The sequence below is a fragment of the Mizuhopecten yessoensis genome, unplaced genomic scaffold (genome assembly GCF_002113885.1).
Source record: "Mizuhopecten yessoensis strain PY_sf001 unplaced genomic scaffold, ASM211388v2 scaffold10431, whole genome shotgun sequence".
NCBI classification, from domain to species: domain Eukaryota; kingdom Metazoa; phylum Mollusca; class Bivalvia; order Pectinida; family Pectinidae; genus Mizuhopecten; species Mizuhopecten yessoensis.
In genome coordinates, this window is record NW_018408543.1 from 205,240 (window position 1) to 227,045 (window position 21,806).

The window sequence follows — 21,806 nt, forward strand, 5'->3', positions numbered from 1 at the left end:
ACATCACAGATAAAAACATGTCACACAGAGCAAGCCTTCATCGTGATGAAGTACTACTCTAGAATACCTCAAGTTCAACCAGATTACAAACCACATACTTAAACACATACAGGTACAACATAGCACTAATGTATTGAACGTTATAGATCTACACAATGTGGGCTGAATAATGAACAATCTATACTGTTTAGTATGCTCCAGCCTAGGCCTGCTGTCATATGGGAGGGGGTAAATTGTGTCAAGGACAGCTAGCTAGGGTATAGGGGAGGGGGTAAATTGTGCCGAGGACAGGTAGCTAGGGTATATGGGAGGGGGTAAATTGTGCCAAGGACAGCTAGCTAGGGTATATGGGAGGGAGTAAATTGTGTCAAGGACAGCAAGCTAGGGTATATGGGAGGGGGTAAATTGTGTCAGGGACAGCTAGCTAGGGTATATGGGAGGGAGTAAATTGTGTCAAGGACAGCAAGCTAGGGTATATGGGAGGGGGTAAATTGTGGCAAGGACAGCTAGCTAGGGTATATGGGAGGGAGTAAATTGTGTCAAGGACAGCAAGCTAGGGTATATGGGAGGGGGTAAATTGTGTCGAGGACAGCTAGCTAGGGTATATGGGAGGGAGTAAATTGTGTCAAGGACAGCAAGCTAGGGTATATGGGAGGGGGTAAATTGTGGCAAGGACAGCTAGCTAGGGTATATGGGAGGGGGAAAATTGTGCCGAGGACAGCCAGCTAGGGCATATGGGAGGGGGTAAATTGTGTCAAGGACAGCGAGCGAGGGTATATGGGAGGGGGTAAATTGTGGCAAGGACAGCTAGCTAGGGTATATGGGAGGGGGTAAATTGTGCCGAGGACAGCCAGCTAGGGCATATGGGAGGGGGTAAATTGTGTCAAGGCCAGCTAGGTAGGGTATATGGGAGGGGGTAAATTGTGGCAAGGACAGCTAGCTAGGGTATATGGGAGGGGGTAAATTGTGGCAAGGACAGCTAGCTAGGGTATATGGGAGGGGGGAAATTGTGTCAACGACAGCTAGCTAGGGTATATGGGAGGGGGTAAATTGTGCCGAGGACAGCCAGCTAGGGTATACATATATACCCCCAGTACTGGTTGAAATGTATTAGATAAATTAATCGTCAGCAACTTCAATGAACAGAAATTAAATAATACATTTTTACAGTACGTCTCAAATTGATATCATTGAGAAATCAATTATATGCATCCTCAAAATGTTTGTGAAATAAAAATGAAATGAAGGAATGTATATTTTTTTTTTTTTTTTTTTGGCTCAAGGTCATTTTTTCTAAATTGTCGAAACCTGAAGGAAACAACTCCATATACATATGTTCTAGATGTCATTTTGGCTCAAAATGTAACTGGGGTAGTTACAGTATGTGGTTTTATTAACCTCCCTTAAAGCTTGCTCCTTAAGAAATTATTTTAATGAAAACGGATGTTTCACACACATAATGATAAATACTGTATATCATCAAAGGAGGATCTACTATGACTCATTATAATAATTTAACCACAATATTTGAACTATAGATTTCTATTACTGGATTTACCTGTATATGTTTTACCATACCACTAAGTTATCTTTTACCTGTCTGTAGACACTCGTTGAATTTTCCAATCTAGCTCTATAATAACCAATCAAAACGAGAAATAGTGATCATGTGCTAGTGAGCATGTACGCATATTTTACTTAGGAACGTCCCATCTTTATACATCACAGCTGTCCTGAGGACGTCAAATCGTGTACAAAACAAAACAAATAAATCTGACAGGTGTTCATACATTATAGAAAAGATGTTCAAAGTGTTTATGATGAGGATGATATGTGGAAACACCTTAGAGACCTAGCTTCAGAAGTCCAGCTGTTCAGGGTTATATATGTCTCCATATGACGTAAATGATGATCAGTTTCCTTTTTTTATATAATTTAAATGCTAATATCATTCAGATTTATTTAAACACAGTGGGATACCACGTTACTGAACATTCAGACATTAATAATGTGGGACCCACATACTAGGCGGGGTAGATGTGTATATATATAGGTTCCCCTTCAATGACTTGAACACAGTGTTTCAACTACAACATATACATACTACACTATGATTCTGTAACAGAGGAAAGCAACCGTCTACCTTCCAGAAACCTGACGCCCGATATCAAGACAGCGATCAGAAGTGTAAATTTTTTAAAGGACCTTTAAATTACAGGAAACCTTCAGGCTAAAACCTTGCATTATGTAGTATACATACTGGTCAGATATTTCTGGTACAATGGTGTCACAATTTAAACTTCCTGTTTTCCTGAGTACGGACACCCCAAAAGGTGTAATACACAAACATCAGTAACACAATAAGTTAAAGTTAACATACAGAATGTATTCATCACATTTCTTTTGAGTGACTTTAACATATATAGCATTTAATATTCTGTAGCTTTGTACATTCAAATATCTTAAAATCAAATTCCATATAATAACAATCTATATGATTCTACTCCCTCTACAGCAGGCACACCACTAGAGAATGCCTCTCTAAGTTTTTGTACACAACAACCTCCCCTCTATTTCATTTTTAGATATTATTGTAGTGTGACTGGGCAAATCAACTTATTCACCCCTGAAGACACATTTGAACTCTTCCATTTCAGAGATTGGAATAGTTCATTATGAAATTTTGGGGGTGAATGAGTTAAGGTACTATACCTTTGACCAGCACTTAGCTAAGTTGGTTATTAGCACAACAGTATACATGTAATGATCAGAGGTCCTGGGTTTGAATCCTGGTTTGGCCCTGTTGCATCATTACATTGTCGATTTTTCATCTTTACTACAATTTTTCATGAAACTTCTGTAAGGTATAATTGTTCTCTTTACATTAATGATTTATGAAATCTCTAGTTATGATGAATATTTTTTTTTTTACATTTTTCAGGTAGTGGTGCGATATCCTTGATCCAGATCAGATATCCATCAAAAAAACAAAGTTGTTCAAAGTCTGATCATAATTTGAGCTTAATTTGAGCTTAACTAGTGGTTAACACAAATATTCAAAAAGCTGTTTTTGAACTCCAATACATATTGTAGTCTAGTTTGGAATTTCAATCTTTTTGAACATATATTGGATGAAAGTTTTTGCATTTTCTTGTTTTTATGTAAGCTATAAGCCAGTATTGTACAGATGCATTGTGGTTAGACAAATTCACTACTTCTATCATTTGGCAAAATTGAAAACAAATCAATATTCACAAATTATTGTACGCAGCTTAAACAACATCATGACAGATCCTAAAGAATCATATTTGTCTGATATGTGACTAATTTTCCCCATTGAATGTCTTTTCTAAGAAGTTCTACAATTCATAGAATTTTGGCATTTTACAAATTAGTTTTATAAATGTTTCACTACTGTATATATATTTTTCTGTCATCTAGGAGAGAGAGAGAGATACATGTGGCTGAAACACCCCTATTCCCCATTACCACATCCTACTAGAACTTAAGTGGTGTGGAGTGGCCTCACTTAAGGTCCTGTCCATTCATGTATGTGTATCAACCTAGAGTATCTATGTAGTTGGTGTGTCATATAGAAATAATGTGCATATACCCTTAAATTTTTAGAGTCAAATTGTAATCCGAATCACAAAGGAAATGACTGCTTGTTAAGGAAAACTTCAATTCTGAGTAAGTAACTGTAACCCTTAGTGCAATGTCATAAAGATATCTACTTCATACAAAAAAACAACTAATAGCGTATATTAGGTATTTATCATAGTACAGTATCTAATTTAACGTATATCAGGTATTTATCATAGTACAGTATCTAATTTAATGTATATCAGGTATTTATCATTGTACAGTATCTAATTTAACGTATATTAGGTATTTATCATAGTACAGTATCTAATTTAATGTATATCAGGTATTTATCATTGTACAGTATCTAATTCCAACAATCAGAAATAGAAAAGTGAAATCAACAGTTGATTATCATGTTTACAATGTTTTCATTGCCGCATTGGTTTATCTAAATAACCCAAACACAAATACCTAGCTCTTGTGTTCTTTTGCTTCACCAAATTTTAGTCAGAGACATGGCATCTCTGACTAAAATTTGGTGAAGCAACACTTTAAAACCGCCATGTCTCTGACTAAAACTTGGTTGAAGCAACACTCTGAAACTGCCATGTCTCTGACTAAAACTTGGTTGAAGCAACACTCTAAAACTGCCATGTCTCTGACTAAAATTTGGTGAAGCAACACTCTAAAACTGCCATGTCTCTGACTAAAATTTGGTTGAAGCAACACTCTAAAACTGCCATGTCTCTGACTAAAACTTGGTGAAGCAACACTCTAAAACTGCCATGTCTCTGACTAAAATTTGGTGAAGCAATACTCTAAAACTGCCATGTCTCTGACTAAAACTTGATGAAGCAACACTCTAAAACTGCCCTGTCTCTGACTAAAATTTGGTGAAGCAACACTCTACATAACAAGCTCAATCTAAATCATTGCTGAGATCTTACATTACATACATATAAACATGTATATATAACCATGTACATTATTGTGTTGTTCGTTTTAATAACGAAGGAATTATATAATTAGGCCAGTCCTATTTTGGCGGCTCTAGATCTGTGCTTGACATATTATGCCTGAATGGTCAGGGAGGGTTCATGCATGGTACTATTTGGTGCCATTTAAGCAAAGACGATAATCTACCTTCTAATACAATGGAATCAGCTGTTTTTGCCTTCTTTCAGAAACAATTTATCTCATTTTTAACACTGATGTTATATTATTTACCAACTCCAATGTAGTAAATCCTTCCCTGTAATCTAATTAAAGTTAGACTTGTAATTTTACTCCTACTACCGATACACATACTCCACACAAGCAAAATTGCAAGTCTAATACCAATTAGATTGTTTTCATACCTTTTATTCTAGTTTAAGAAAAACATATTTGTCACACTGAAAGTCAGTTCGGATTGATGATAATTAATTTGAACTGCAGCTGACACAAACATGTTTTACGGGCTCCACTCTATGTCACAAGTAAAATGCAATTTGTGACTGCAAGACTACCAATACATGCTCATGAATTTGATAATACCAGGCTTGGGCGTTATCCCTTAAATATTTATCATTCTATATACATGTATCAGTTTAACTTCTGTTCCTGACAATAAATTGATGTGTTGGGTTTTACCTAGGTTACACAGACATCAGGAACAAGTTTCCTGAGATAACTATTTTATTTTTATTCACAACTTTTATATTCTTTGCCTTTAAACTAATTGGTGCATTTGGATTTACTATCAAAAATTGACAGAAATGAAGAATTTTGTACAAAAATCAGGTGCATACATGTAGCTGCCAATATGCTGATACGCACTAGGTGAATCCACCAAATTTTCAAACAGTTAAAATGAAACAAAAACACTGCTTGTTGTAACACCCCCCCNCCTGTCCTAGTCCTGCTCCTAAACTAATTCACTCTGAACAAGGGCTACATGTAGCTACACCCCTGTAAGTGAGAACTGGTATGAAAGGTAATAATTATGCATTGATCAACAGGAGAAAAATAAAAATGTGGATCGAGTTCACTTGCTGCATAAATATGGGTCTAATAAAAGTCTGAGTCATTCTGCTTTCCATATCAAATTATTACAGTACCCCATGGATTGTATTAACAATTATACAGAATGACAGTTCGAGAGAAAGTAGTTATTTACATTTTATTTACAAACTGTGTTATTATGACACAATTAGTAGTTTAATTAAAGACCAATGAATGAATATGTACTGTTTCTAAAATTGCAAGATCGTGATAAATTAAAAGTGACAATATTTAAGATTATATCATATCCATATAAAGGGATAACAATGTGAATGTACATTATGATATACAATGCTATCTAAAGGTTTTATCGTTAGAGCTGCAGATCTACAAACAATATTATCCGTCTATCTGTCTGATATCTGTCAAGTTGCGGTGTGTCAAGTGGTTCACAAGTTTATTCAGTGTAAACCCAATGCAGGTGACATTTAATTGAAATGTCAACTGTCAGACAATCCGTGTATAAGACATAACAGAATTGTACATCCCCACCATACTATGAATGAACAGTACTAGTGTGTGTGAGAACACATGTTGCTGCCAATGAGGTAGGCAACGGCCGATACACGTTGGTGCGTGACCATTATTTTACACACAGTTTAGAAATAAATATGAAAATTCAGCAATTTGAACGAATAGACAAATCTCTCCTTACCGACTCCATATTTCTTCCTTGACGGGCGCCAACTATGTTCGGCCATTGCAAGACGTTCGAACTGGGTACTTCCTGATCTCACAAATCTTGTCTGCTTTGCGTTAATATGATGTTGTGATCATGTGATCTCCTTCATGACCTTAAACTGAGGTGAAAGGTGAAAAGGTCATAAAATGAAAATCGTGGTTATTTCATGAAAATAAAATCAATTTAGAACCTGCATGTTCTCCACGTTTCATATTAATAAGTTCTGGAACACGAAGTTTGATGACAATGTATTTTAGTAGTGTTAATGGTGATTCAATTTGTTAATTTCCTCGGTCCTGAAAGATGGCGGCCTCCATGAAAATGACAGAAGCAGGTGCGCTAAGATAATCATTCAAATCCGGTTATTTGGGGATGTGATCGTCAAGTTTAACATTAAGATTATGTCTGGTCATAATTTATGCGTTATCACGACTTAGTACATGATTTGATGTTGATTATTTGTAGGGAATTTTCAGAAATCCGATTTATGCGCAATACACATTTCTACTTTCTGTTTGTCACTGTACATTACATGGAGGTACATCGATAGTCATACGGGTCACAGCACATGTATGTCACTATGTCCTGTACTTGACCCATAGTACCACGCACTTAGATAACATACTGATATGATATTACCAATATTAGTAGAAGAATATGTATGTGCAATTAAATACGTGTAGATGTAGGGATACCCCTTACTGTAACGGTCACTATTAGGTAAGCTGTACAGGTTCATTACAATACATAGAAAAACACAAATAGGAAGTTTGTTTGTTGTTGGTATGAACTTGAACTAATTAACTTTAGAGATTGTTTCAATATTATATTTCTTTATTGTGATTTAAAAACATAAATTAAAAAGAAGTGTGTTTATACAATGTGGTATGGTTGAATATGAGAAAAAGATCAATTGTTGCTAATGAAAACATTCTTTTGTAAAGAAAAGGAGGAAATATTTTTTCTGTACTAAAAATACGTTCCATAGCTATCAACCCTCCCTCATTAGGAGATCTCAAAATGAGCTCCTAGTTACTGCAGGGTGTGCATAACATAACATGTGTGTCTGAATCAAATGAATGCTCTTTGGAGTTATTTTGATACAGTAAAAAGGGAAAGATAAATTGAGCAAAGCAGCTTTAGCGCGTTTCACACACTTTCTCCCTCATTGGAAATGAGGAATGAGGCAGATGGGGATCTCCCTCATTGGAGGTTTCAGAGGTTGACACCTATGATGTTCAGATCGATCATTTCAGATAAGTTTAGAACACTATATCAGTACGTTTTTCTCAATCACAATAGGAACCTGATGAGTCTAGTTTTAATCAGAGCAGCCAGTTCCAAAACTTCTGAATGTGTATGTCTTGTTTCAGGAATATCAGAGCAGCCAGTTCTAGAGTCTCTGAATTTGTTGACGCTGGATAACAGTGAAGAAGATTGTGGGAATAAGAGCAGCCTTTCAGCCCTTTACACCTGTGTGTGTGCTTTGTGTGATGAAAAGTTTGATATAAAAGACGGAAATAATGACCTTTTACGCCATCTCCTTCTATCACACAAACTCGTCATTGCTGAAGTTCACTATGTAGCTGATTTGAAAAGGTACACGTATCTTAAAATGGGAGTGAAAGTTTTATGTAAATAATGACTCTGTAAGTAATAAAAAACTTTTTAATAGCGATTTAATATGATGTCTTCACTAATATCCTATCAAAACTTTAAATCTTATTAAACAGGTTTTTTATTACTTATAGAGTCATCAATAAAAAGTATCTTTATGTATGAACTAGTAATGTCTTCATTTCCATAATAGTTTGTCCAGTAACATTTATATATTAATAATTTTGTTTTTCACATAGATAATATTATAGTTTAATGAACATATTTTTAGTTTGTTTAAGGAGATCAGAAAGTGAGAATAGTTGACTAGGTCAATCACCATTGGTAGGGCATCTGAATTCTGTGTTTGATTTCAAACCCTGCCAATTGCATTTTTTCGCCCTTGTTACAATGATAATATTTTGTTGAGGTTTAGGGAAAATCTTTTGCCATTGAAATATTGACATTGCCTTAGCGTTTGAAGCATCACCATATTTAGACTTTGACTTATTATGTCATCCTCAGGTACCTTGTGTACTGGAAACGGCGGTTCAAGGAACAACCAATCACTGACTTCTGCTCTGTCATCAAAACCAACACCGGAGAGAAAGATATAGGTATTGTAAACTTGTTCTCAACAGTGCTGTTGTTAAAAAGTACATTTTTATTTATTTTACAATAATTGCGAAATAAGGTCCATCAAGTTATATTAACTTATTTACCCCTGATGACACATTCAAACTCTTTCAATTCAAAGGTAGGAATAGTTCATTATGAAATTTCAGGGGTGAACGAGGTAATCACTCTTGTTGGCCCGGATTGTAACGTGCAGGGGGTCTCAAAGAGCACCGGAGAAAAACTATGTAGTTAGAAAGGTGACCCCATACCTTTTCTCGTCTGATCAGGGAATCAAACCCCAGCCATTTCAAACCAACCCTAAAACTGGTTAGATGCCATGTAGTCGATGGTTTTGCAACGAACTCACTCTATTACGCTTTGAACATTGAGTGTTACCTATATTTATTGGTCATCTTGTGTAAGCAAAGATACATATGCCAGCTTTGTGCAACCAACACAGACAGTACAAGGGAGGTAACTCTAGGTATTTTTTTAATCAACAGATCCATCAGAAGACTATTATCTCCTGTGTGATGTTTTGCCTGAAGACAAAAGTTTTAGACAACATCTACAGAAGAAAAAACTTGTAAGCTTCATTTTTTATATACATTTTTTATATCTTAAAGTGCTATTACATCATTTACACCTCAGCTTTCGTTATTTTTCATTTCCTAAAGTATTATTAATATTGCTTTACCTGTTTCTTCATTATTTTATACTTATTCACTATTGACTTCTTATTCACTACATCAGTTAAAAGTGTAACTCCATATGTTAAGAAAAAGTTAATGGATGGGATAAAATGCATGGGCTGAAAAATTGATGGAATCGAAATTCCATTCTTCAGACATCAGTAGCAGCAGATATTTTGATTTAAGAACTGTATTGTAAATACAGTGTAAATAAATCATGTGGATCTTTCAAATATCAAGTTTTACCTGTAAATTGTTTTCATGACCAAATTTTACCATAAATGATTTCAGGGCGAGGTTTTACTACAACAACAAAGAGAGAGAGACGATGAGACGTTTTGCCGAACCTGCTTGTTCTGTCGTACACAATTTAACAAGAAGAGGTGCGCACCATATGTTTTTAAGTCAAATGCAATGCATAGAAAATCAATTCAGATTAATTATTATTATGCTAAGCAGTTTCTTTTCATGTTCCCAAATGAGTTTTGTTTAAATATATGCATGTCAGTTTTAATGTCATGACTGGAAAAAAGTGTTTCTTCAACAAAATTGAAAAACTTCTAATACAAAGTATTTCATATGGTTTAACTCATTCACCCCTGAAATTTCATAATGAATTATTCCAACCTTTGATTTGGAAGAGTTCAAATGTGTTTTCAGGAGTGAATTGTTTAACTGTATAAATCCTTAGTCATGATAACCTGTCACTCCCTGTGCAGTATGAATATTGGCACGCCTCACCCTTGTTCTTTACAGTTCCGAGTTACTGGACCACATGGCACACGATCATGGATTCAGCATCGGACTTCCAAACAACCTGGGTAAAACACACTCCTTAGAAATCTCACCATACATTTGAAGACATTAAACCTGTATTGTGGTGGTTTTTTTACATTTTTTAGACAAATATATATGTTAATGAATCGGCTAAGGGTCAGATATTTCATTAATATAATTTTGGAAATACATTCCATAGAGAATACTTTTTTGTCAAAGAGTTAATTTTTAATTATAATTTTCTAAATATCTATTCCGTGAAGAATTTGTTTATAATTTTTTTTTTTTTTTAAAGTTTTTATTGACGAGCTGCTGGAGAAGTTACAGGATAAGTTGAAAAAGTAAGTGACTTAGTGCCATTAACATGTTAATGTTGTGGTCCCCATATTACTGTTTTAGTTAACACATTAAAATTGTGGTTATCTTATTCCGTCTTTGCGTATTGCAGAGTTATCTTCTCTTGGGGGCAGGTATTGATTGTTACGTCATTGGTGGGTGCGAGAAAATTACGTCGTTTTCTCAAAAATTGATGAAGTTACTCTCACAAACAAGTGACGTAACAATCAATACCTGCTCCCAAGAGAAGATAACTCTGCAATACGCAAAGACGGAATTAGTGTTGTGGTAAATACATTAACATTATGGTTAACAGGTTGATGTTACAGTTATCATATTAATGTTCTAGTTAACAAGTTAATCTTCTGGTTAAAAAGTTATTATTTTTGTTAACAAGTTTATTTTGTGGTTAACAAATTAATGTTGTGGTTAGGAGGATTATGTTTTTGTTAACACATTAATTCTGTGGTATTTAAGTTAAATTTGTGGTGAAAATGTTAAAATTATAGTTAGCATGATAGTGGTTTGGTTTACACATTAATGTTCTGGCGTACACATTAGTTGTCTGGTTAACATGTTAATTTTTGGTTAATAAGTTAATATTGGGATTAACCCATTAATGTTTTGGTTAATCTATTAATGTTCTTGTTCATGTATTTCAGCCTACAGTGTCTTCACTGTGAGAGGACTTTCCGCGACCGAGCGATACTGAAGGAACACATGAGAAAAAAACAGCATAAAAAAGTCAACCCAAAGAACAAAACTTACGACAAGTATTACATTATAAACTACCTGGTAAGTACCTATAAGTTCTGTCATTATAAACTACCTGGTAAATACCTAGCTTTTGGTGCAGACATATTACACACTAATGATATAAGTTCGGTCATCGTAAAAGAAGTATTCTTACTATTTATGCCATTCCATATCATTTTTCATCATCGCATATAAGTTTGATTGCAGATACGTAGTGAAATATACAAATGTACATACATTTAGATGATTATCTTACAAATCAGATCATAGAGTAGATTAAAAAATTCTGTCATAAAGTAAAGTAATGGGAGTTGAAATTATCAGGGCTCTTTTTTCCCCCTTAATTTGGGATGGGTCCTTTTTGTCTCCTTTTGGAAAGAAAATATACCAATAACTTGGGGAGGACATTTTCAGGAGTAAACTGCAAATTTTAGAATTAGACATTAATATGAAAAAGTTTCAATTGGGAATGAGGCCCTTTATTGGCCTTGAAAAATCCCTAGAAATATCCCTGGCACTCATAAAAAATGCCAAAATATTTATCCCAATGAAGAAATATCTGTTATTTATCAAGAAGTCATAAATATCATCCATTAGTTACCCAATAGACCACAAGCTAACCACCCATAGCTGGTACATTGAAAATTATTTGAGATTTATTGTGGATACTTTTTGTTTTAATTCTAGAAATAGTTTTGCTTTATTATGTAAAAATGTGGTGACAGTGGAAATATAAACAACTGTACATGCCCTTAGTTTGTTGATATTTCCAGGAGATGGGTAAAAACTGGGAGGCTATTCAACAGGAAAATGACCGTGACATTGTCAGTGACGACAGCACAGAAACGGAAGAGTAAGTAACTTCATTGTCCAACATTTTCCCATTTCCTGTGGTAGGTTTCGTAATCTTTAATCCCAGCCAGTAGTTAACTTTTCAATAGATATATTTCATTTTTGTGTTATCAAATAAATTTGAAATTTAGCAAAAAATGTCCCGACTCTCTTTGGGGAATGGGGACGGAAATTTGGTTCCAATCATTTATGCAGGAAAAACCCTGTTAGTAGGGTAGCAGAGTACAGTAGAAATGGCTTGATCTTGAATATATAGGGCATATCTCGGATAAACATGTATAGCGGATTCATCCTGCACAACACACCTGCATATATATATATATTTATAAACTACATTTTGAAACGGTTTTTTTAGAAGAAGGATTTTTTTTCAAAAAGTGATTTCCCCAGATTTGGGACTTGTGAAAACCATGGTTACAGAAAACGCCCAAAAATGCCAAAAAAACATGATTTTTAACCCGAAATTTGACCTATGCAAGTAGTTTTTTTTTTTTTAAACCTGGCTTAAATTAAATATCACCTACTAGGTAACAGAAATACTCACGTTTTAGCATAGGTCATACCGGTGGATTTTTCACAATATTTACACATGTGCTGAGTACAAAAATAGACTACATGAAATGCTAGCTTTTTTGATGTAGACACAGATTTGTAAATGGCCAAAAATGCAGTCTCAAACCAAATTCAATTTTTTTTTTAAATGTAAAGCCATCATAGTCCACTTCATCATGTATATGCCAATTTTAGTGCTTTTTTTTTTTTTTAAGTTTTGATACATGTTATATTACAGGGGTTATTCATTGTACAAAAATATCACCCATGGCCACCGTACGCTGCTGTACACTGCTTCCTAGTTCTTAGCCTTTTAATATATTTTACTTTTTGTTGTCATCCAGTCTATATTGTTAAGCATTGTGTCAAATCTCCACATTTACTTATGACGGTCGTTACTGTGTTTCTTGTTAACAGTGAATGGGAAGGATGGCGGGAGGAGGCCGGGTCACAAGCTGTCTGTCTCTACTGCATGTTTTCCTCAAGTAACCCAGCTAAACTCAGCGCACATATGCAGGTCAGTACCAGATCAACATCCACAAAGGGGAAGGATCATTAAAAGCTCCGTCTGTCCGTCTGTCTGTCTGTCGGTCCATCCATACAATAGACACTGCCCCTTGAAACACATTTTGATGAATGATACAGCAATCAAGTTCACAGACTTTGGTTAGACTTTGCGTTTGGCTCCATTAGCACTAGAAGTTCAGCTCTCACCAAGCTTCAGTTCTGAATACATCTTGAGGATAAATACACCAACATCTTCAGGAAAAAAAAATCCCACTCAAAAGTAAGCAGTCATCATTAACTTGAAATAGTAACCTAAACTCATGTTGAAAAAAACCCAGTTGCCTCACTCTGCTCACCTCACTCTGCTCAGCAGTGATAATGGTGTCCCATTATCAGATCAATTATTTGCCTTACTTCCTTCGGCGAAGTTTGAAATGACTTAGCAGACAATCAAGGTTAGGTTTCCAAATACTGAAGTTTTACACGAATGTAGGTCTAGCATCAAGGGTGGGTTCCCAAAGATCCTTTAGTTTGGTAACGTTTATAAAGCATCAAGGACTTTAATTTATGATTGATAAGACCATTTTCAGAATAAGGAACACTCACTTCTTTAAAGAATTTGACAGCTAAGGAAAATTACTATGTCCAATCCCACTGTTTTACAAAATACATACATCGTATGACCTAGGTTACATTCACATTTTCCTGTTGAAACAGTTCAGGTGGCGCAGAAATATTCCACGATAAACAAACGCACTAGGACTGGACTATAGGCAGAGCTAAGAAATGCACAGTTTCGGAGAATAAATAACAAAATATAAATAATAATATCTCATTCTTTCACACGTCCACTAAATTATATAACTTATCTTAAAATCTACATGTGGAATAACTTTGTTTATAAAAGATATAAATGTGTTGAATATTCCTGAGGTCAGCCTCGGTTCAGATCTGTGCCTGTCATTCTTTCAAGTTCAACCATTTCAACTGATTGAACCAGATACGTGGAATGGACCCTAGTCCTTATTCCTAACTCTAGTGTCTCTGACAGCTCTAAGACTAATAAGAAAGTACTTGATTAAACTTGAGTTAGCTCCCTTCTCTCATGGTTATCACAGCAAACTGATCACCGGAATGAGCCTTTTAAACATTTTCTATAAGTACTGTAATTGTTTTCTTCAGTTCACAAACATTCACTGGTTTGAAGATGATAAAGGTTTCTATGGCCAGTAATGATATTGGCACTATAACTTACATGGTAACTTAAATCTTAGTTATCGGTTTCAAACAGGGGGGAGAACTCTTTCTAACTTGTACGTTGTACTGTGGGGATTAGGGTGATATAGTAACTGAAGCTTACATTGTTACTGAATACAATGACCCTTGTTGTTTTCGTCAGATCTAATTACCTCACACGATATTGTGCCGTGTCATGATTACTGTTTTTTTTAAACTGAACCACAAACACTGCCCAAAGAATTTTGTTTTTTGGACATTTAAATCCTTGGATAACTTTAGATATATATGTAAAAAAAAGCAGCCAAAGAAAACTAAATAAGTTGATATTGTAAAAAGTAAATATCCATTCCAAATGGGAAGTATCTAGACATATTCTTCAGATTGGGAATTACATAAATAGAAAAAAAATAGCAATATGTAATTTACACTTTCTGGACATTCCTGAGTAAATATTCATTGTTTGCTAGGTCAAATGCAAGACCGAACTTTGACTGTACAAATTCTTCAAAAAAACATGTTTTTATTTGTACTCTAGGATATTCTACAATGTAAATAACACTTAGCTTTCTGTATTTCAGGAACTTCACGATCTCGACTTTCAAGAAATAAAACTGAAAATGAATTTAGACTTTTATCAACAAGTCAAACTTATTAACTTCATACGAAGACAGGTAAGCAAAAAAATTGATATAAACACATCAGCTGTGCTACAATAGGGTGCACACATCTTTGAATTATGAAATTTGATTAAGATTTTAAGTAAAAAAAAAAGTTCTCAAATATTTGTTTTCTGATAAATATAATGTTTAGCCCCACTAAACAATTGTCCTTTTGGGCCATTTAAAAGTTTTTTGCCCAGTACTTACTGGTACTGCAAAATACATCGTATTATATATAATAGTTTACTTTCCATGTTGAATGGGTGAATCAGAAAACAATGTAAAAAATGGAGAAGACATTTCCAGTTTTGGATACAAACAAATCTATTAGGAGACCACCGTCATCTCCTCTCCACAGGACAGTTTACTATAGCTATAATCTATTAAGACACTATCTCTGGTAAGAGACTATATCTGGTAAGAGACTATCTCTGGTAAGAGACTTTCTCTGGTAAGAGACTTTCTCTGGTAAGAGACTTTCTCTGGTAAGAGACTTTCTCTGGTAAGAGACTATCTCTGGTAAGAGACTTTAACTTTGAAAAAACACCTATTGTTTTGAAAAGATCTTCATTAAGATCCAAGTTGTGTCTGCTTTTCAGGTCACCAGTTTAGATTTTGTTTGGTCCAATATAACTGTGTCATCTTTATGAAACCTTGGTAATTTTATATTTTACAACCTTTGCACTTCAGGTTCACCTGTGCACCTGTATTGGTTGCCAGACCAAGTTTGAAGATAAGCAGACATTGTTGGACCACATGCACGAATTGGGTCACACCAACCTAATTCCTGAAGTAGCTCTCTGGGACCAGCCTCAGTAAGTACACAAACTAGGTCACACCAACCTAATTCCTGAAGTAGCTCTCTAGGACCAGCCTCAGTAAGTACACAAACTAGGTAACACCAACCTAATTCCTGAAGTAGCTCTCTGGGACCAGCCTCAGAAAGTACACAAACTAGGTCACACACACTTAATTCCTAAAGTAGCTCTCTGGGACCAGCCTCAGTAAGTACACAACTAGGTCACACAAACCTAATTCCTGAAGTAGCTATCTGGGACCAGCCTCACAACTAGGTCACACAAACATAATTCCTGAAGTAGCTATCTGGGACCAGCCTCAGTAAGTACCCAAACTAGGTCACACAAACATAATTCCTGAAGTAGCTCTCTGGGACCAGCCTCAGTAAGTACAGAAACTAGGTCACACCAACCTTATTCCTGAAATGAGTTCCAATATGAAGTCAGGCTCAGTACATAAATTAGGTTGTAGTTCTATTTTTACTTTATTTAGCACTCCTTTGAATATATATATTTTTAGTAACAAAAGATGTCATTATAACTATGTTTGATGAGATGAGTTTATCATCTGATGTGACTGTCTATTTAATTCCCATGGAAGGTCTGCCTTGACAGTGTTTTTGTGCATATTTAGACTTACTTCTTCTGAACAGTATAACTTATTAACCAGTTTAGCCTCATTTGGTTTTTTTAAATAAAAGAAAACTGTGAATAATTATATTTGTTTTCGAATACAGAGTAATTTGAGCTTTTCCTGCATCCTGTAGGTAGATAATGGTATTATCCTTGCTGGTAATTTCCTGTGTGGTGTGTACTTTACTGACATCGCCCACAAAACAGATCACTTTGTTCCTGTCCATTTAACGTCAGCGCTCTACACAATTACACCAGTTCAAAAACACACAACAACCAGCAATCCCAAGTCATATTCAACAACGAAAACCTTCAATTATATTTAGCTTTAAAAAGTTTCCTGTCAGAAATTATAAAACTCCCATGATATCCAATTACCTGGTCTTTGCCTGTTTTTGGGACATATCACGCCAAATTAGGTTTACTTCTACCGAGGATTTAAACACATCAACTGTCTTTTAAACGCTGACTTAAGTGTAATAATTGTAGATAACTGATAAATTATTTACGCTTTCTCATACAGAGATAAACTTCAATCATAGAGGCTTCTATTAGAGTACACCTGTAGCTGTATGTTATAGATTTGTCTATAGAGAACACTTACACCTGTAGCTGTCTGTTGGAGATTTGTCGATAGAGGACACTTACACCTGTAGCTGGCTGTTATAGATTTGTCTATAGTGAACACTTACACCTGTAGCTGTCTGTTATATATTTGTCTATAGAGAACACTTCCTCCTGTAGCTGTCTGTTATAGATCTGTCTATAGAGAACACTTCCACCTGTAGCTGTCTGTTATATATTTGTCTATAGAGAACACTTACACCTGTAGCTGTCTGTTGGACATTTGTCTATAGAGGACACTTACACCTGTAGCTGAATGTTATAGATTTGTCTATAGAGGACCCTTACACCTGTAGCTGTCTGTTGGAGATTTGTCGATAGAGGACACTTACACCTGTAGCTGAATGTTATAGATTTGTCTATAGAGGGCACTTACACCTGTAGCTGTCTGTTGGAGATTTGTCTATAGAGGACATTTACACCTGTAGCTGTATGTTATAGATTTGTCTACAGAGGACACTTACACCTGTAGCTGTTTGTTATAGATTTGTCTATAGCGGACACTTACACCTGTAGCTGTCTGTTGGACATTTGTCTATAGAGGACACTTACACCTGTAGCTGTATGTTATAGATTTGTCTACAGAGGACACTTACACCTGTAGCTGGATGTTATAGTTTTGTCTATAGAGGACACTTACACCTGTAGCTGTCTGTTGGAGATTTGTCTATAGATTACACCTGTAGCTATCGCTCTCTGTTATAGTTAAGCTCATGGATGGCATGTATTAATTCCTTCTTGTAATAGTCATATACCTTACTTCTGTGTAAATGTTCTAGCGAAAGGTTACATGTCAATGAAAACAACACATCTTTTGATGTACTTGCATCAATTTATAAATCCTGTCTTTTTATGTCAAGGCCAAGGTCACATCTCTTTATGTCTAGGTAAAAATCACATCTGTATACATCCTTATAAATATTCCAGCCATATGTTTGTTTCCAGGTCAAGGTCACAGCCTGTGAAGGTCAGTGCCTGAACAAACCAATACTTAAATCAGAATATACATATATACAATATGTCCATGTTAAGGTTCCGGGTGGATGTAGAAATCACATCTCAATAAGTCCCTGTAAATCACTTTACTTCATATAATCTTTGTATAAATCATACCTTATCATGATCTTTGAAAAAGAAAACCTATCCTTAAAGTGTATTTAAATGTTTAGAATGTGAAACCAATTCTAAAAATCATTAATGATATATTGGTGAATACACCTGAGTCACAATGAAAAGACATTCTCTCGCCCTTATAAACTGTCACTGGAAATAGTTCAAATTTCTTTTTAAACTAGGGTTGCCGATCAATCGTTGGATATTTGAGGCGAGAAATATTTATCATTAATTACAAACTGTATTTAGTGAGTTTTTCTGGGTGGATAATTACTTGTGATCTATGACTCCTTATTGACGAGCTAAGTATACAGTATAACATGCTATTTCGTGATACCTTTCATGGCTGGAACAAAAGGTCGGAAGTGTACGCTCTGATAGAGTGAAAGGCCGTCATAGAATGGTGCAGTGAAATAAGCGGGGTGGGGGACCTTCCCGTACCTGTCCAGGTAGATATTCCCACCCTATCATTACACCTGTGGCAGCCCCCATGAAGATAGCCTACCTGTGAGTCTCATTAACCCTTAGTACCAAAGTCTTGTGTAAAAAACTAGGTGTGTAATATAGTGAAAGTCAGAGGGTGCGGTAAAGGGGCTGAAAGTTTGAGGTTCCGATCAGGTAGATTGATTGATGCTTTGGTAATCTAGCCTTCTTCATTTCTAGCAAAAGTTGGCTAGATAGTTGGACAACCTGTCCCCTAAACAACTGGCTAGATAGTGGGACAACCTGTCCCCTAAACCACTGGCTAGGTAGTGGGACAATCTGTCCCCTAAACCACTGACTAGGTAGTGGGACAATATTTCCCCTAAACTACTGGCTAGATAGTGGGACAATGTGTCCCCTAAAACACTGGCTAGGTAGTGGGACAATCTGTCCCCTGAACCACTGGCTAGGTTGTGGGACAATCTGTCCCCTAAACCACTGGCTGGATGGTGGGACGACCACATTAAGAGTGGATAAATTAAAAAGGTGTGGCTCCACCTGAATTTTATTTAATGATTGCAGAAAAGTTCATTCTTTTTTAAAATTAGTATGACCCATTCTCTCACACGAAATTCCCATATCAGAATTTATTTAATGTTGTATTCTCTTTTTGTATCAAAATGAAATTGCTGAAAATAGCTTATTCACTTGACATATGTATTCCTGGTAACACCGGAGCTAACAATACACAGACACTTACAGTAATACAGGTGTTTGGAAATGTTACTCGGTGTTTTTATATATGACTCAAACATACATTAATTGCTTCAAAAGCGCCTTGACAAGTTTAAACCATAATTATCAAACTGACCACAAGTCTTATCTGCTAGTTTTATCTCAGAAACTCGACACAAATGAAACAGGTAATAAAGGTACGGAAATAATCGGGAAGATCTAGTGCTGTCACGCATGACCCACAGCTGCATTGTGGGAAAATAGGTACTAGCTTGGTTGATGAGAAAATGGAATAGCATACTATTTAAAATTGGACTTGAAAGAAATTAGTTTAATTGTTGTATTTGTTAAATACTTTGAATTTAGTTCTAATTTATGTTCACTTAATTCAAAGGGAAATTAGATTAAGCTTTCGCTTCAGATTTCGATAAACTTAAAGTTGTCACTGTAAAAAATCAAACATTCCCATTTTCAGTAGCAATTGTATTTGAGGTACTGTAGTCTTGTTTTTTTGAACAAATCCAATCCTATATATTTCATTCAAATTTGTCATATTCTATTCAGTTACAAGAATGGAAAAGAATATACAATAAAAGATATTTATGATACAACTGTATGATGTAAGTTCAGATATGTAATTCTCTTCTCTTCGTCAATGTATTTCTCATCAGACAGATAATTTATTCAGATTCCTTGACAGATGACATCTGTGATCACAAAAATTATTCAAAGCAAAGAGATAAAAAAGAAGGTAAAGCAAAATAGTTTCTCAAACAAGTCTTTCTTGCTCTTTTTTGGGTTTAAATCGTATAATTAAACCTTTATACAGCCAATGGTATTTTTCTGTTTAAGTCTATATTTGGTGATGGTCAATAATTCCCGAGTCTACTCTTCATGTATACTTTTAAGTAAGAAACATCTTGTTGTCTTTACTGACTTGACAAGAGGTTCATTATCTTAGGGATCCCTGTCCCACAGCACTGTGGTTCCCTATATACAGTACCCTCCCCTTAACTTCCTTAAGGATCCCTGTCCCACAGCACTGTGGTTTTACCTATATACAGTACCCTACCCTTAACTTCCTTAAGGATCCCTGTCACACAGCACTGTGGTTTTACCTATATACAGTAACCACCCCTTAAGGATCCCTGTCCCACAGCACTGTGGTTTTACCTATATATATATACAGTACTCTCCCCTTAACTTCCTTAAGGATCCCTGTCCCACAGCACTGTGGTTTTACCTATATACAGTACCCACCCCTTAACTTCCTTAAGGATCCCTGTCCCATAGCACTGTGGTTTTACCTATATACAGTACCCTCCCCTTAAGTTCCTTAAGGATCCCTGTCCCACAGCACTGTGGTTTTACCTATATACAGTACCCTCCCCTTTAATTCCTTAAGGATCCCTGTCCCACTGCACTGTGGTTTTACCTATTTACAGTAACTTCCCCTTAACTTCCTTCCCTGTCCCACAGCACTGTGGTTTTACCTATATAGAGTAACCTCCCCTTAACTTCCTCAAGTATCCCTGTCCCACAGCACTGTGGTTTTACCTATATCGGTACCCTCCCATTAACTTCCTCAAGTATCCCTGTCCCACAGCACTGTGGTGTTACCTATATACAATACCCTACCCTTAACTTCCTCAAGTATCCCTGTCCCACAGCACTGTGGTTTTACCTATATACAATACCCTATCCTTAACTTCCTAAAGTTTCCCTGTCCCACAGCACTGTGTTTTTACCTATATACAATACCCTCCCCTTAACTTCCTCAAGTATCCCTGTCCCACTGCACTGTGTTTTTACCTATATACAGTACCCTACCCTTAACTTCCTTCAGTATCCCTGTCCCACAGCACTGTGGTTTTACCTATATACAAAACCCTCCCCCTTAACTTCCTTAAGGTTCCCTTTCCCACTGCACTGTGTTTTTACCTATATACCATACCCTACCCATAACTTCCTTAAGGCTCCCTGTCCCACAGCACTGTGGTTATCCCTATATACAATACCCTACCCTTAACTTCCTTAAGGATGCCTGTCCGACTGAATTATGGTTTTACCTATATAGAGTACCCTCCCCTTAACTCCCTTTTAGATACGTGTATAACTGTAGCACAGTTGGCCAAGGACACTTCTGTTAACCAGGTACAAATGTAGCTCAATCTGTTAGAGCAATGATATTACAATCTGAAGTTCAGGGTTCGAATCTCGGCCCCACTGAATTTTTAGCTCACCTGGCACGAAGTGCCAAGTGAGCTTATGCCATGGCGCGGCGTCCGTCCGTCCGTCGTCCGTCCGTCGTCCGTCCGTCCGTCCGTCGTCCGGCGTCAATATTTTACTTTAAACGACTTCTTCTTAATAACCGAAAGGCCTAGGGTGTCAATATTTGGCCAGAAGCAAACTTGGATGAAGGGCTACAAAGTTTGTTCAAATGAATGACCTTCACCCATATTCAAGGTCACAGGGATCAAATATGTTTAAAAAATTTCAACAACTTCTTCTGAATAACCAAAATGCCCAGGGTAATGATATTTGGCCAGTAGCATGCTGAGATAAAGGGCTACAAAGTTTGTTCAAA

The 21,806-nt window shown here is 36.0% G+C and overlaps 2 protein-coding genes across 10 annotated transcripts in view; one reads left to right on the top strand and one right to left on the bottom strand.

The window, feature by feature from the left end:
* The window catches only part of LOC110460550 (dedicator of cytokinesis protein 4-like), a 154,779-nt gene extending 148,362 nt beyond the window's left edge, over window positions 1-6,417 (bottom strand). For 6 of the 9 annotated variants that reach the window (XM_021513520.1, XM_021513521.1, XM_021513525.1 and 3 more), the window contains exon 1: window positions 6,284-6,417. In XM_021513520.1, the coding sequence (XP_021369195.1) occupies window positions 6,284-6,329 (46 nt within the window). In that variant the 5' untranslated portion in view covers window positions 6,330-6,417. The remainder of the gene's footprint in view (window positions 1-6,283) is intronic. The other 3 variants (XM_021513526.1, XM_021513524.1, XM_021513523.1) reach the window with 1 other exon arrangement.
* Window positions 6,418-6,603: 186 nt separating this feature from the next.
* Window positions 6,604-21,806, top strand: part of LOC110460554 (zinc finger protein 277-like) — a 37,166-nt gene continuing 21,963 nt past the window's right edge. The window contains exons 1-12 of the mRNA XM_021513529.1: window positions 6,604-6,644; window positions 7,684-7,909; window positions 8,432-8,523; window positions 9,028-9,110; window positions 9,508-9,599; window positions 9,973-10,037; window positions 10,289-10,334; window positions 10,992-11,124; window positions 11,859-11,938; window positions 12,907-13,006; window positions 14,814-14,906; window positions 15,585-15,709. Coding sequence (XP_021369204.1) covers window positions 6,614-6,644; window positions 7,684-7,909; window positions 8,432-8,523; window positions 9,028-9,110; window positions 9,508-9,599; window positions 9,973-10,037; window positions 10,289-10,334; window positions 10,992-11,124; window positions 11,859-11,938; window positions 12,907-13,006; window positions 14,814-14,906; window positions 15,585-15,709 — 1,166 coding nt within the window. The 5' untranslated portion in view covers window positions 6,604-6,613. The remainder of the gene's footprint in view (window positions 6,645-7,683; window positions 7,910-8,431; window positions 8,524-9,027; window positions 9,111-9,507; window positions 9,600-9,972; window positions 10,038-10,288; window positions 10,335-10,991; window positions 11,125-11,858; window positions 11,939-12,906; window positions 13,007-14,813; window positions 14,907-15,584; window positions 15,710-21,806) is intronic.